A 15,394-nucleotide genomic window follows, 5' to 3' on the forward strand; every position below is an offset into this window, starting at 1 on the left:
CAAGGCACTGGAACCTTAAGTGAGCAATGTTAACATCTGGAAGAAACTCTAAGAAGTATTCAGAGAAGTGGATTTGCATCTTGAAAATCATACTTTTACCTGAACACTAAGATTTGCAGCCCTTCCACTACTGTTTTGTTGTCACAGAAACCTTAATAACTGAAGAAACCGCAAGGACTTCATTTTATACATCCACCCAGAGGACCAAAAAAGTTTACTACAAGAGAGCATTCTACAAAAATGAACCTGAAGGCAGATACTTTAATCTACTTTTCATCCTCAAACAATACACCAATCGTGTATGATAACTGTTGGCAGGACATCTTCAAGGAAAAAGCAATCCAAGGTCAGCTCATGAAAGCAAGCTTTTACTGGATGACAATGTTAACCGAACCTCCTTTGGCTGCTGATAGCATCGCTGCTGTAAGGAAGCTTAGAAATGTCAAGCTCAGCACTGAAGTAATGATTCAAAACATGGAATTAATACAATAAACTTCATTCATACAGTGTAAGGGGGCAAAGAAATGCACAAAAGCATGGTAAGATTGCAGTATTCTTGCAGCCCTCTTCTCAAGGACATTTAAAGTATGCTTTACTGGTTCTACAATCACCAGGACAGGTAAAAGCCCAAGAAATTCATTTATGACTCCAGGCCCTTTAAAGCACCTGTCCATCTTTAAACTTTCCTTAACTTGATGAAATACATCTGTCTAAGGCTCAGTAACCCAATGGTTACATGAAGCAGCACTGGGTGCCCTTTCAGCCAGCATCAGGCACAAGTAAGGAAACTATGGCCCATTACTTAATTTTCTAAGGCCAAGGAGTTCATGTTTTCCCTCAGTGTTTTTGTTACATAAAACTGTATTGTATGATAACACAAGGCTCTCCACAGTGTCTGAAATACCTACTCAGCCCCAGCAAGGAAGCTGCACTGTTTATATTGCATTTTACATTCTTTTTTGATCGCACTTGTATTTAACAACAACAAGAACAAAATATTACACTTCGTAGCCAGTATTTACATTTTCCATTTGGCAGTTCTGATAATTTTTCATACATAGTAGAGATAAAACTGACTTGGCAGACTGTATTTATCAACATTTCATCTACTGAACCATTTCAGCTAGAAAGCCAACTGTATTGTCAACAGCTCTAAGAAGGCTGTTTCTAAGCACAGTATGAGAGAAACCCGCAAAGAACACAATCAAAATAACCCAGTAAGACAACATAAGGGGAATGACGGACCCCAGCAGTTCAGCACTTAAAGATTTGTTATTTGTAATTGTTAAAATGGAATCTTACCTAGTGCTGGATACTTTAGAAAGACAACTTACTTTTTTAAACACTAAATACACTTCCCAAGTTCCCCAAACTGCTTCCACACTATTGCACCAAGAAGGAAATGGAACACAGTCAAGAATTTAAACTGTAGTTCTGGTAATTGCCAAATCTGGTAGTTTTTCAAATGTTGACTCCCGTAAGTAAAACAATTCTGTGCTTATCACTACCAGAAAGACAAACTTCACCAGACTAGCTCAGCCTTAAGTGATACTTTCTGTGAAAACAACACAATTATACAAGTTGAAATTTCAGGAACAATCACACTGACAACAGACAAAGATGAAATGGTACAATTCTGAAGACCAAACAGAGGCAAACAATTATTTTAATGCCAACATGTAATAAAATGCATACATAGTGAAACATTTTGATAGTTCTGCTGTGCATTATATTTATTTATAATAGATGTAATAATTCCTTGTTTATTAACAAAAATTTGTAACCGTATTCAATTTAAATACTGAATCCTTCTACCTTCTTTCTTAATCAAACCTTGGCTCCTCAAGCTAGAAGTAATCTCCATTAATTATAAGAGGTTTCTGATGTTTCATTAATGAAAAGTGCTCTCAGAACAGTATTGTATAAGTAAAATAAGTACTGTTATTTAAAGATGTGATTACTTCACTGTTGACCCTCTCAGAATTGCCTCAACACTCCTTCCTCTCATTTCAGAGCTTTGTCCCTCTAGAATCTGATCCCCCCACCACCCCTGAACAAAATGTCTCATTGCTAGCCTAGAGTCCTCAGATCATTGAAATTAATGATCACTACCAAAGTTAACATATCTAATGAAAGCATGCATTACTTGACAAACAAGGGTATTACAGTCCTACTGCACCAACTTAAGATAAAAGGACTGAGTACTGTGGTATTAGAAACAAAATAAGAAAAAGATGGGGGCAGAAAAGAAAACAAAGTTTTAGGTATCCTGCATCTCTGTCTCTTCCTGTGGATGTGATTATAAAGGACAAAACAGAATGGAAACACAGACATGAAGAGCAGCATCACTTACCATTTCCTGAGATGCATACTTTGGATCTTCCGGATCAACTGACCAGTAGCAGTAATCAAAGCTGAAGGCGACAGTCTTCTCTCTCGAGTCCCAAGTGCTATCAGGCCTACTGTCAACCTGACAACAGAAGGAAACAGACAGAAAAAACCATTCACTTTGAAGCTAACTGAAAAGCAAGCATTTTAAAACAGGAAGTTTAACTAGGATCTGTGCTGTGGAAAAGGAATGACAAATAGTTTATCCTCTTTATTAAATTTTCTTTGATGTTCAGAGTGATGCAGAGACCTCCATGACAGACCTGCTGAAGCCTTTTTGCTGAAGGGTTCATTTACTACAGCTAATATTGTAGTAAAATGTAGTAAAATGAAAGCAATTTAGTTAATCTTCACAACATCTACATACTGGCAGGAAAGCTCTATAACCCTTTAGATATTTCTCTGTCCTTCTGTTTCACCAAGAACCACATGACAGAAATGAGGCCCCAAGTGAGAAAACAAAACTAATATTCTCACTGCATAGTTGAAAACACAGGTCTCTTCCCCCGTTTTCCCTTCACTTTGTCATGGTTGCAAGCAAATCCTTCTGTCACTGGAACTGCGCACTACAAACCTAACATTTACAGTTTAGTAATAATGACAGTGAAGCCTTTCTAGCATAATAGTCAGAAATGGTGACTGAAATTAAGGGAATTGTTTAAGTCTGTATAATCTTGCCCAAGTGACTTGTAATAAAATATATAAGCTTATGAACTATACATTGTTCTACTCATCAAAGGAGAGCAATGAGTCAAAACATTACACAAAATTAACACCATCCACATGTAATTCTGATCTTACCACTAACTTTATTGTAGCCTTGACATTTGGAATAATCTAAGCAGAAAAAAAGGTTTGATATAATTTGCTACCTAACGGTAGCCAAAACCCAAGGGTGACAGTGCTGTCTGCCAGATTACTGGACAAAGGGCACTCTATGCACCAAACTCTGCCACTAGCTGTGATGTTTCCAGGGAAAACTAACTTACAGGCTCATCTGACAGGTTTGTGACTTTTATGGCTTTATTAAATCAAGAAAGAGCACAGCAAGAGGACAGATACAATTTTAAATTATCTTTGAAGTAAAGAGGTAGGTATTTTAAACCCTGCATGAGTCCAAAGTTGTCACACTGAATTAAGTACAACCAAGGTTTCCTTTAGTCGGAATTAATGTCTTAACAAGCCTATTGATCATCTTCAGTAATGACATTTTCAACATGGTGATTCAGAGATTTTTATGATTACCTTTATTTTCTTTGGTTTTCTACAGCAAAAGCAGAAGACAGCTTGCCTTCCTATTGGAATGTGTAGAAAAAACCAAAAAAACCCCCAACAAAACAATTCCCTTTTACCTCAGGAAAAGCAGCCCCTGACCACAGCTGGGATAATTTTGCTTTGAACTACAATGCGTACCTACCCCAGATATAACACGAACACTAGTGTATAAAGTTAACTTACACACTAACTTGGATTCATCAAAGGCTGCTTAAATTTAGTTTATGCGTAAAGCAAACTCACGCCCATTACAAAACTCACCAATTGGGAAAGCTCAAGAGAGAAACAGTCCACAAACCAGCCACTGTGCCTCCAAACCACCATTCTCGGCCTGCTGCGCGCAGTCTGCCCCACTGCTGTGGTAGCCCCAGTGTCCCGAGGCAGCCCACAGCGCCTCTTGAAACAAATAAAATTAAAAACCCTCCAGGTCTAACAAGGCTCAGCTGCACCCTGTCAGGCAGCTGCAACACCCAGGCCTCCACTCACTGCGGGAGGGGGTGGGCAGCCCTCTGGCCAGGGCCCCTCGCAGCAGCCTGGGGCCCCCCAGCCTGCCTGAGAATGGCCTGGGGATGGGCAGCCTTGCACCAGGGCGAGAGCTTCATCACATGTATGAAGAACTGAGGAAAATTATTTCAGAAAGTAATGAGCATCAGACTCTGCAAACACAGCCTTTGGAAAGGAAATACCCAGAAAATAGGCAACATTTTACATCCGTGATACCTTTCTTTAAAAACAAGCACCTGTATCATCAATACAAGAATAATTGTAACAGAAAAAAGTAAATAGTTCAAATCTTTCCCTTCAATTTTTGACAAGGTTTCTCTTCAACACATTTCTCTTGAACCAGCAATCTAGAATCACTGGGTTGCTTGCAGATACAAACAGGAGACAAGAAATACAACAACAAACCCGCCTTCTAGCATCCCCACAGTAATCTCACTGTTCATTTATTTGCCTTTCAAGCAGAAACGTGCTTGACAACACAAAATTGCTTTGCTCCTATTCTATTAATTTTGTGAAAGACCATGGCAGCTTTAAGTAGTTCAAGAGTCTAAACCAGAGGGCTGATTCCCCAGCACGCTGGCTCCGGAGCTCTCACCAAGGATGACAGCTACATTCAGTTTAGTCTTATAGTTCTTGGTCTTTTATCAAGGCCTGAAGCATAGCTGAACACATTTTGCTCCATTTCATGCAAGTCAGTTGCACTTTGAGTGTAAACATGAGAAGAGGAGACACACAAGGAAAGAAATTATCCAGATGTTAGTAAGATAAGCACAAAATCCTAAACAATTTACTAACAGCTTTGAATGATGGCATGCAGCCAAACAGCAGAAGCTTTGACAAACATAAAATACAGAACACATAACTACATGTTAAATCCACTGTCACAAAAAAAACCTACGCCCCAAACCAAAACAATCCTCCCCAACACTTTTATTGCAATTGTTCTAGAGCTGTGCCAGTTTAAACTTCTCCCTTAGTATTTTTATTAGAATGATCCAATAGCCAAGCAAACACAGAAAAGCATCAGGATATCAGGATCCTTATATAAGAAAACAACAAAAAGCATACCTTTATATTTCTGACTTTTGCCACTTTGTCATCAACTTCTACAATCACTCTTCCTCCTTCTGCACTCTCTCTGGAAACAGAACACATTTAAAAATCCATTTAAAATACGAAGACACAGAAAGATGCACATCAAATCCATAAATCTCAGAAATTTGTGTTTACTTCAACAAACTATAAATCGAGCTATAAAACAGATACTGATAAGACACTTGTAGAGGAATGAAGCTGGGTTAATTAACACTGATAACATACACCTGTGGGCTGGCTTCAGGGGCAGTGGGTTGGTTGATGTAGATAAGGTGCAGCTGTGGCTGGTTCTGGTAAGGGCTTGGGCAGCCAGTGAAGAGTGAGCAGCTGAGGAAGAAGCAAGAGAAGAGAGAACATGCCCTGGATGAGGCGAGATGAGAAGGCAGCAGAGAGCTGTATGAAGAGATGCTGGTATGAGGTGGTGAAAGACCTTGTTGTAGCTTGATAGTTTTGAGGGTGCAGTGACAGACACTCTGTGATGTTAAGTAACATCAGGAAATCTGCAGCCAGGTATCTCAATAGTGAGAGGGGGGAAAAAAACCCACAGGACTGTGGCGATTAAACAGTTTCAAAGTTCTTGTCCTAAATACTTTGTTAGGATATTATTTCTAATTAAGAGTTGTTGTTTTAAATTACATTTACAAGGAGGTAGAGTGGAGCACCAGTAGACTTCCTGTGCTTTGTGAAGTAGGGATCCATGTCACAGACTTGCAAGCTGCAAGCGTCAAGTCACACTGTCTCATTTTTACCCTGTAATCCAAAGTGTTTGTTGTAGTCCTCAGAAAAGTACGCTTTGGAAAAAGAAAACTGTCCTTAAATGTAAATTAACAGAATTGTTCTTCAAGTGCAGAGGGCCAAGCACTCTTATACACTGTCTAAACTTCCCACTGAACACAGCTATGAATGGCTTCTAGAGCCAACTTCCACTTCCAAAATTAGTCATACTAGAAAAGAATGAAAAAAGGATGTGGCCAAAGCAAAAAAAAAACCAAACCCAAAACAACAAACAAAAACCCCACACCAAAACCCCAACCAACTTATTTCTGGGCCAACAGCACAACAGCTACTTGAAGTTAAGGAGATTCTTATTTAGAGGTGTGTTGATTCACATCCCTCTCAATAATTATCATGTATTTTTTTAATACATAGCAAGATAGAAATGAGGAAGAAGAGGTCAGGAGCCTAATTCTCTGACAGCAGAAAAATAAACAAACACTTAATTACTGAGAAGCTAAGAACAGGAGAAAGATTTTTGTATCCTTTGTATCTCTTCTATATTTTGCTTTGCACTCTGATACTGACAAATCTTGTAAGCTGTAACTTTACCAGAAAGTTTTACTTTGATGAAACCTAATGCCTTTATAAATTTGGAAGGAAATGGTTTAGAAATAAAATCAATGCCCTTAGTGCAGTTTTGGCACACTTTGTTTAAAAGTAAGCTGAAGACACAGACACTGTCATATGAGATTAGCTGTATAGCTATCTCCTGATAATCAGCTGCATCAGTACCGTAAGATCAATTAAAAACTAGATAAGATAAAACAAGAGTAAGGAAATTCAAATCCAGTTGACCACCATACATTCATGGCCCTAGATCCATCTTTTAACAGATTCCTTACATGTGTACAGAAGTAGTTACTCCCCCACCCATTACAATCTTCACTGACAGCTCTTCCAGGGAGCACAATGTGCCCTACCTCTGAGGTCCCTCTGGTTCTCACTTTCTGTACCAAAACAATATTCAAAACAATGCCTTAGAACACTGAAGGCTTCCACAGAGACACTCATTTGAGCTTTACAAGCATAAAGGAGTTTTAAACACATTTCTCAGCATAGGGTGTCCCCATTTTGCAGATAGAAATAATGCTTTACCTTAACGTCTCTCCGCTTCATGTTGCTAACTTTGAGCACCTGCCTGGAGACAGACTGAACTTAGTATTTCTATAGTACATACTTATATACAGCACTTCACTTAGAAAATACACGCACAGCTTCCAGACTTTTTAGTTAAGCTGTGAGTATGCACCAGTGCAATATTATCAGCCACCAGAGCCCTGAATTCAGCCCCAGAGGAAAGTGGAACACTCAAAGGAGAGAGAATTTTCATTACATACAGCTGATTACTGAACAGAGGCCTCACAAGGCTCCCTAAAAAACAACAAACAAGGGCAAGCATCTAAGGATACAGGCTGTGAGCATCTAAGGTAGAAAACTGCAACTGATGCATTTAATCTGTACATGTGCTTTTCAAAGCACGTACAAAGTTGCAAGTGTTTTCCAACACAGTAAGTTTGGGGACCTGCATATCCACATACAAACCTCTGCCAGGTGAGCTAATGGGCAAAGCTGACAGTTACCCTGTACAGCACACCAGATCCGAAAAAAAATGGGACATTGTGACAAAGAATTTCACAAGAATTTAAGAACAGCAGAAGGCAGACAAAACCAGAGGGATCCCTTAGGAGGGAGCTTGCTTCACTTACACATACTGTTTCCTCCACTGCCTCAGTACGATCTTGGCCCTATCCTGCTTCCTAAGGACAAGAGCACTGCCTATTTTTCAGTCCTGCTGTTAGCCCTCCAGTCTTACCACCCTAGTTACAGTTCACTGAGTTCCTGTCTTCCTCCCCTTCCGCACACACATCATCCCTTACAGGTACCTGCTACCTGTTCTCTCTGACATCTTAACCATGGGCCCACATTCAATCTTAGTGCTTTCAACTGCTCTGCAGGTCTTGTCTCCCTTCTCCTACTGCACTGCAGCTGGTTTAGGCTGATCTCCCTGCCCCTAAGGTACACAATCCTACTCTCTTTGTTAGCTCTTCCAAGTCTCTATCCCAAGTTTATTTTTACACTCCACAGCTGAATCAGTGTTTCTTTCTTGACACCAGCTGGGGTCAGCAAACAAATTATTGAGAATAAATGGGATAGAAGACCGTGTTCTCAGTTCCTATACCTGGGTTTCAATTGTGAGCTGGACAACACTGAGCTCAATTTATTAAAGCAGTGCTCAACTGATTTTGACTTAAAGGAATGGTGCAAGTACAATTTGGTCAACATGAAGGAACACAAGTTCAGATGCACTCAGGGAAACCAGATCTTTTAAAACTTTCGTCTGCTGTATTCTTACAAGTCTTCACTAAGCATGTTAAAGAGTTTCAGTTATTTAGAACTTGGGCAGAAATGGGTAGATTCAGATGGGGAATTTCAAAAATACATACCAGATTTCCACTTTTAAATCAATTGGGAAATTCAAATAAATGGTCACCCTAAGTTGCTTTTAAATATTTTAAAAACTAGTTTTCCCTTAATTTCACCTTCAGTAGCAGCTGAACTGTTCTGGATGAAGCCTAAAAATAATTAAAAATATCTACCCTCAGGCAAGCATTTATGAATGGAAGATTTCTACCCAAATTATAAAGATCTGGCAAAGCTTTTAATGGTTTTAAATGCCAGATGTAAGGCAACCTCAACAACAAGCAGTGCTCCCAACCCCACCTGTAACAACTAAATGAAATTCACTGTGTTCAGTCCACTTGTGTTATACACAACCCTATGAACGAATGACTTTATGCTGTGGTTTCTCATCACCTGATGTTCTCCCAGGCCACAGTCATTACTGAAGAGTCAAGATAAAGAAGAAATTCCAAACATAAAACCTTTGAGGTACAAAATTTTTTCATATATAAAAATCATATAGTCATATTTATATTATAAAATAACTATAAACCCTGTAAAATATAAACAACAAAATAAAATTACCACACCCTCTAGGGCAGGCTACCAAGGATTCCTCACTATGCAGGCAAAAAAGCTCTATGCAGCAATCAAATAGCTTTGTTCAAGTCTCACACAACAAGAAAACTACCAGCAAACAGGGATAGAACTAAACTCTCCCCTTGCTCTGCATGCAAATTCACAGCACCCAGACTTTTATCTTAACTGCAGGCTGTTGCTGCAAGAAGCAATTTCTCTTGCTGCTCCAACCTCCCACATGTGTTCCCACTTTCCCACTTCTTTTCTTCCATCTGATCTAGCAATCACACCCCCATGCTATGACTCAGATCAGCTGTGATCAGAAAACAAAACACACCAAAATAAATAACCACGGCACCACAGAACCAGCGAGCTCTTCCAGAGCACAGTGGTCGCGCAGTTGCCAAGCAGAAGCAACAGACAGGACAGGAACACACATGGTGGTGGGAACAGAGACCCCTCCCTTCAGCAGCACCTCACAGCCAGAAAGCATTAAACGTAAACAAAACTCGACCTGCAGCCATCCTCAGCTCTACAAACCATACTTCAACCTCCCCATAAACTTGTGTTTGTATCATGCTTCATTTAGGTACAAATGAGAGAACTCTGGGAAAGAAACCACAGTTTAATATCTAAAGCCCTGGAGGCAAAGCAGACTCACAGCTGTTCTAGATGTTCTGGACTTAACTCCAGACTGCAAACATTACAAAAGGTCATTCAGCAAAACCTGTTCGTCAGTACAATCTCACACAGATGTGCATCACAGTTTGCATTTGACTGATAAAACACATATGCATCCTTAGGAATGGGTGCTCTGCTCCACAAGTATGAAAGCTGTGTTCCTTGTACCAATAAAATCAACTCTAAAGTATGCTTCTCTAGTAACACATTTGACTTCCGCATCTCAGAAATCACAGTGATCCTAACATTTAGTTTCCCCATCCTCCCTTCTCCCCTACCTCTTGAAAAATTCATGCTATATTTGGGAAATTCCTCCCTTCTGAATTACTTTGCATGAAAACCAGTCATCTCTACAAAGATAAAGCTGTAGAAAGACCGTTTAATGGCACACATCCCAAGAAAGACCTGGATCTTCTTAGACACAGAAAGTCTGAGAAATGCAGACCCAGCAACAGAACGGTGACACAAGTACAGAATGCAGTGGCAGGGCTGTAACGGGGAGCTACTAGAGAGACTGGACAGCAGCAAAGCTGCTGCGGCAATCTAAAAAACAGGGGCAGTCCAAAGCTGCTGTGGCAGTCCAAAAAACAGGGGGAGCCCAAAGGAAATCTCCTCATGCTATTTGCTATTCTCATGACAAGTCATTTCTGCAGTCAACACGTAAAGTTAATGCAACCCTAGGACAAGAGACACTCTGCAAGATGTAGAAGTACAAAACAGCAGAAAAGAAACATGGGAAGATCAAGACCCCTGAGAAGAACATTTCCACAGATTGCTGGATCTCACTGACAAGTTCAGAAACAGAGTACAGAAATGCAAGAAGGTATGTAGAGCTGGAGGAAGCAGTGTACGGAAAGAAATGGGGCGGTTGTTCATTTGAGGCTTTACAAAATTTCCCCACTTCTCCACCCTCTCAAATGTAAGTCAGGCTCTTGCAGAACAAAGGAGCTGACTTTTTAAGAGTCACATGTACATGCAATAAAGCAAAAATACTGGAGTCATTAACAGTAGTCATGCCATGCAACAATACAGCTTCTACAAATACCACCAAAATTACTCACCAAAGCCAATATACACCATTCAAGTACATGAGAAATGCTAAATAAGTTTTGAAAGACTCACACAAACTTTCAAAATAACCCTGCAATGTAATTGTTGCAAGTACTTATGCTTTCCTACCAATTTCTATCACCCAAGTAAACTCCAAACCCAATCTCAACCTGTACTGAGAGGACCTCAAAAGCAGCATGGCAATGGTGTCAATCCCTCTCCTCTTGCAGAAAATTCTTGCTGATTGGGCAATTGCGTAGGTTCTGGGTTTTGGAACAATTCATTTTCTAGACTTTTCTAGAAAAAAACTAGCTTTATGTGGCTTACTGTCATGGAATGCATTTTCACACTCTGCTTACAAACACACGCAAAAGCACACTCGTGAGCACGGCAGGATGCATGCCAGCGGTCACTGCTGCTGTCTCTGGGACCCTGCCATTTCCCAGGATATGGGGAATGACTATCATATGACTACAATAGCCTATAAGTAAGGCACAACATTTACCAAACTACCTCCACTCGTACCTGGGACACTTTGTGCTGTCTAATGGCACATCTATGCAATCACCATGCCAGCAGCTGAAGTATAATCCTGAGGCAAATCTAACTCGAGGTTTTTCTTGGTCATGAAGTCTAAAGGTTTTATGGGGAAAATTTCAGGTAGCCAGATTTATCTTTTCCTTTCCATTAACAGTATATTGTACAGTGTCTCTGCCTCTTGCTTACTGGTGGCCTTGGCAAAGGTATCTTTGAGGTGATGACTGACTTTGGCCATGGAAACAAGGAAACAAACAATGGGGGCATATTTTCTAAGTTTTGCTAGTCTTCAGAGAACACTGTACCAGACAAAACAGGTTGAGGACACATCTGTTGAGAGACCAAAGGTGCAATGAGAAAAGCACTGAGTCCATGCTGCTCCGTCAGAAATTCTTGAGATGAATGTCAAAGCCTTCAGCCATTACAGCTTCTGCACTCTACTGACAAGCTAAGTAAGGCACCTACAACCACAACCTTCCCAAACACAGCATCCCCCCCTCCTTAACACCAGCATGATCTGTATCCTTATCCCTCCTGCTGTAACGTAAGAAAGTCAAACTGCTAATAGTATGAACATCCTCACTTTGGCTCATCCAGGATTTTTTATTTGAAAAAAAAATTATCAATGATCAAGTAAATGTAAACTAAAGTTTGTTTTACCCAAAGTTTATTTACTACCCAATGCCATTTCTGATATTTCTCTTTAAGTATTTTTTTTTCTGTCTGGCAAATATCATTGCACACTCAGTCAGCAATCTGAACAGAAGTCTATAAATAACTTAAAAATCTATATTGAAGCCAAGTACACAGAGTTCACCAAGACAGCATGCTGCTATACTAGGCATGCTGCTCAAGTTACCTTTCAAGCCTGCTCCCAGCTGCATAGAGCTCTCATTGGTTCTGATAAAGGTTAACACAATCTGAAAGTCAAAAATCACCATTCCTAGTGACCACCATCATCCACGTGTGGCTTCCCCCTATTCTTTGCAAATGTTATATAGCAATAAAAACGGGGAATATTTGGTGCAGAGATAAATGTGAGGCACTGTCAGTGCTCTTTTTGGATACAGGCCTGCTCAAACAGTTAAAGTCTTTACTTAATCTTACCCGACTTTTGATATATGTATCCACGAGCTGGGAGGGGAAGCGTGGGATGGCTTCCTCCGGTCACAGTAAGCTCTGCAATCCTGCCCATGCAATGTCACAGTACGAGAAGAGCATTTCTGCCTACACCATCTCTGAAGTCTTGCACTGCTAGAACAAGAGCTTCAGGCCCATTCCTTGAGCAATCCAAGTCAGAAGTACTCCTGATGATCCATCAGTGCTTTGAACAGCTGCTGAATAGTGCTGCTTTCTCTTGAACGCAGAGGCATTGAGGGGAGAAGGAAAGAGGAGAGGAAAAGGTTTTTTCATCTGTCCTACCCAGCATTTAAGGAAGCATGAAACATGGGGGATTTAAAACAAAGCTACGGTCCGGTTTCATCCACCCTTGATTTCCCGACTGTTTACTGAGCAATGAGATAATATAATTCACACACTTCTGCATCGAAGAAATTCTGTGCACATGCCGCAATTTCCATGCAAACCAGAATTTGGATGTAGTGGTCAGTTTTCATTCCACCGACAGAACTTCAATCTGCAATCACAGATTAAATAAATGACTGTGACACTGAATGCTGTGATGCACTGTCTCATCCCTCATGTTTAGGGACATGACAATCTTGTCCTTTTCTTCAAAAAAAGTAGTGGTTCTATATTTGAAAATTAAATCCATATGGAACATATGTTGAATACCTATAAAACCAAATTATACTACATCAATTTTCCAGAGAATTTTTGACTGTAATATATTTCTTGTGCTAATGTAAAATATATACAGGTTTCTAAGGAAGTTATTTCCAATTACATCCAGTAAAGCAGTTAATGGAGTTGATAGCACTATTCCATTAACAGAGAGCTAATTTATCTAACACACACTTGGGTCACAGAGGAAAGTTTATGTCAACTCAACAAAAGTACGAAAGGGAAGAAAAAAATGCCTCACACTTAGCTTTAGAAACATAAAGGGAAATAAATGTTCTCTGCTTGCAAACACTGGGGTTTTATTCTAAGACAGTTAAATACAAACACTATCCAAATAGCACAGAAAAGCTAACTTAAGCAGAAGTTGAAGGTGTAAAAAAAAAACCCCAACTGTAAAAATTCTAATGATGCCCGTATCTTGTGTCATTATATTTGACTTGGATCAAATACATTTGAAGTAGTGTATCACAACAACAATTTGAATAAAGTAGGATCATGGCTTTTTTTTTTTTTTTTTTTTTTTTTCTCCTAAATATAGTTGGGAAAGCTTTTGAAATGTTAACCTAAATGTCTATGGCTATCTTTCCTCAGAATACATTCCTCTTAACAGTGGCATTATGAAGTTATAAGACAGAGATACATGCACCTGAACAGGGTTGGTTCAAAAAGTGCCTGAAAAGGGCAGCAGTGAGCAGCTAGTGAAGAACAAACGTTTTAAAAGGAATATGCTTGAAGAATTTGCTCTGGTGGGGTAAGAGGGAGAACAACAATAATCTCCGATCTGCTGTTGGTTTAATTTTATTTTGATACAGCATTTAACATGTTATGCGTAAGATTCAAGGAACTGCTTTCTACAAAATTTGATACAACTTATCACTCTTGCCAGCAGTAGGCCATATTGCTCTAAGTTCTTGTAGTTACACATAAGCATGTAAAATAGCTAATAGCACAGTCTATAAAAGAGCAACAAGTCTCTTGCTTACAAAATAACCCTTCCTTTTACTTACCACAATGTGATGACAAAGAACAAAGGAGGTGGACCACAGCAGAGAGACTAGTTAACAAAGCTGACCCTGCAGCAGATTAATAAAGGCATACCCAGTAAAAACCAATAGTGACTTACATCGTATCATTTCCAGAATGATTTTTAAAGTAATTCTGCTTTTCCACATAGCTTTCCTTTTGAGTAGACATTAATTTTAGATATTCATATCATAATGCGCCAGTCAGCTGAATTCTTCTATCACCTATTCAATGCAGCTGTGCTCAACGCACTGCTCAGGTTAGCCTGGCACAAGCAGCATGGTTTTGTAAACAGTTCGCAAGAAACTTTCCCTACAATTTCCTCCCAGCCTTGGGCTTGCTCACACCCATCACCCAAGTTCTTAGGACCACAAACTTTAATCCGCTACCCCTGTCCCATCCTCAACCCTCGTTGCCAGCTGCAACCCAGGAAGACAATTAAGAGGACTATGCCATATAGAGCAACAGTAACAAGGAAAACAACTGCTGCAGCTCAGAATGTGATAGTAAACACCTACACAACTGGAAGTTCAGTTCAGCTTTGCCACTTGGAACTACCCAGACATGTCTTTGATGTTCTCATTTGCCAAGGATGAAGGCCAAGCTCAGGAACTCCCAAGAGGATCGGGAAATAAACAGCTGGCCAGGAGGCTTCAGGTTACAGCCTGGAAACAATGAGAAGCAGAAAAAGGCAAAGGGCAGCTTTTGGGGTAATTAATCTGTTTAGCAACTCTTTCAGGTGACATGTCTATGAAGTTTGTAGAGCATGTTCATTTCTGAGTTATTAAAGACACCTTTCAAATAGGAGTTTCTTGCCAGTCTCTCCTTTTCCAGGCCAGAGAGGCAACTGAAAAGTGGAGAAGGTATTTTCAACAGCAGAATATGCCTTCTATTTTGCTGGGTCTTGCACAAATAGCTCCCAAGCTTTTTAACTAACACCACTATAATTTTACAATTCAATTAAACAAACTCACTATGAATGATTTTACCCAGGCCTCAATGCATGATCCATAAAGGAATGCAACGCCTTCTAGCCACTGATGCATGCTACAAAAAGAATCCTATAGTAATGCATGAGGCTTTTTTCACTGTAGTATAGAACACTGTAAAATTCTTCTTTCCCCTCTTTAAGACTGCTTATACAGCAGTTCTCAAACTACACCATGACAAGGGAACACATCCTGAGTATGCACAAGTGAACTGAGGCCAGCTGGATGCAGAGCAGAAAATGCAGATCACAGAGGGAAAGGCACAAGGCAGCTGTGCTCCATCCTGGTCCCAA

The 15,394-nt window shown here is 39.9% G+C and overlaps 1 protein-coding gene across 4 annotated transcripts in view; it reads right to left on the reverse strand.

Annotated features, from left to right (window-relative positions):
* Positions 1 to 15,394, reverse strand: part of STARD9 (StAR related lipid transfer domain containing 9) — a 116,168-nt gene that overhangs the window by 94,402 nt on the left and 6,372 nt on the right. For 2 of the 4 annotated variants that reach the window (XR_013929791.1, XM_080397658.1), the window contains exons 2-3: positions 5,236 to 5,305; positions 2,354 to 2,470 (exon numbers count right to left, since the gene is read on the reverse strand). Coding sequence is in view for 1 of the 4 variants with exons in the window: in XM_080397658.1 (XP_080253784.1) it covers positions 2,354 to 2,470; positions 5,236 to 5,305 (187 nt within the window). In the remaining 3 variants the exon portion in view is untranslated. Of the gene's footprint in view, positions 1 to 2,353; positions 5,330 to 15,394 lie in introns of those variants that run through there. The other 2 variants (XM_080397659.1, XM_080397660.1) reach the window with 2 other exon arrangements.

This window comes from Falco punctatus, assembly GCF_963210335.1.
Source record: "Falco punctatus genome assembly, chromosome: 7".
Lineage (NCBI taxonomy): Eukaryota > Metazoa > Chordata > Aves > Falconiformes > Falconidae > Falco > Falco punctatus.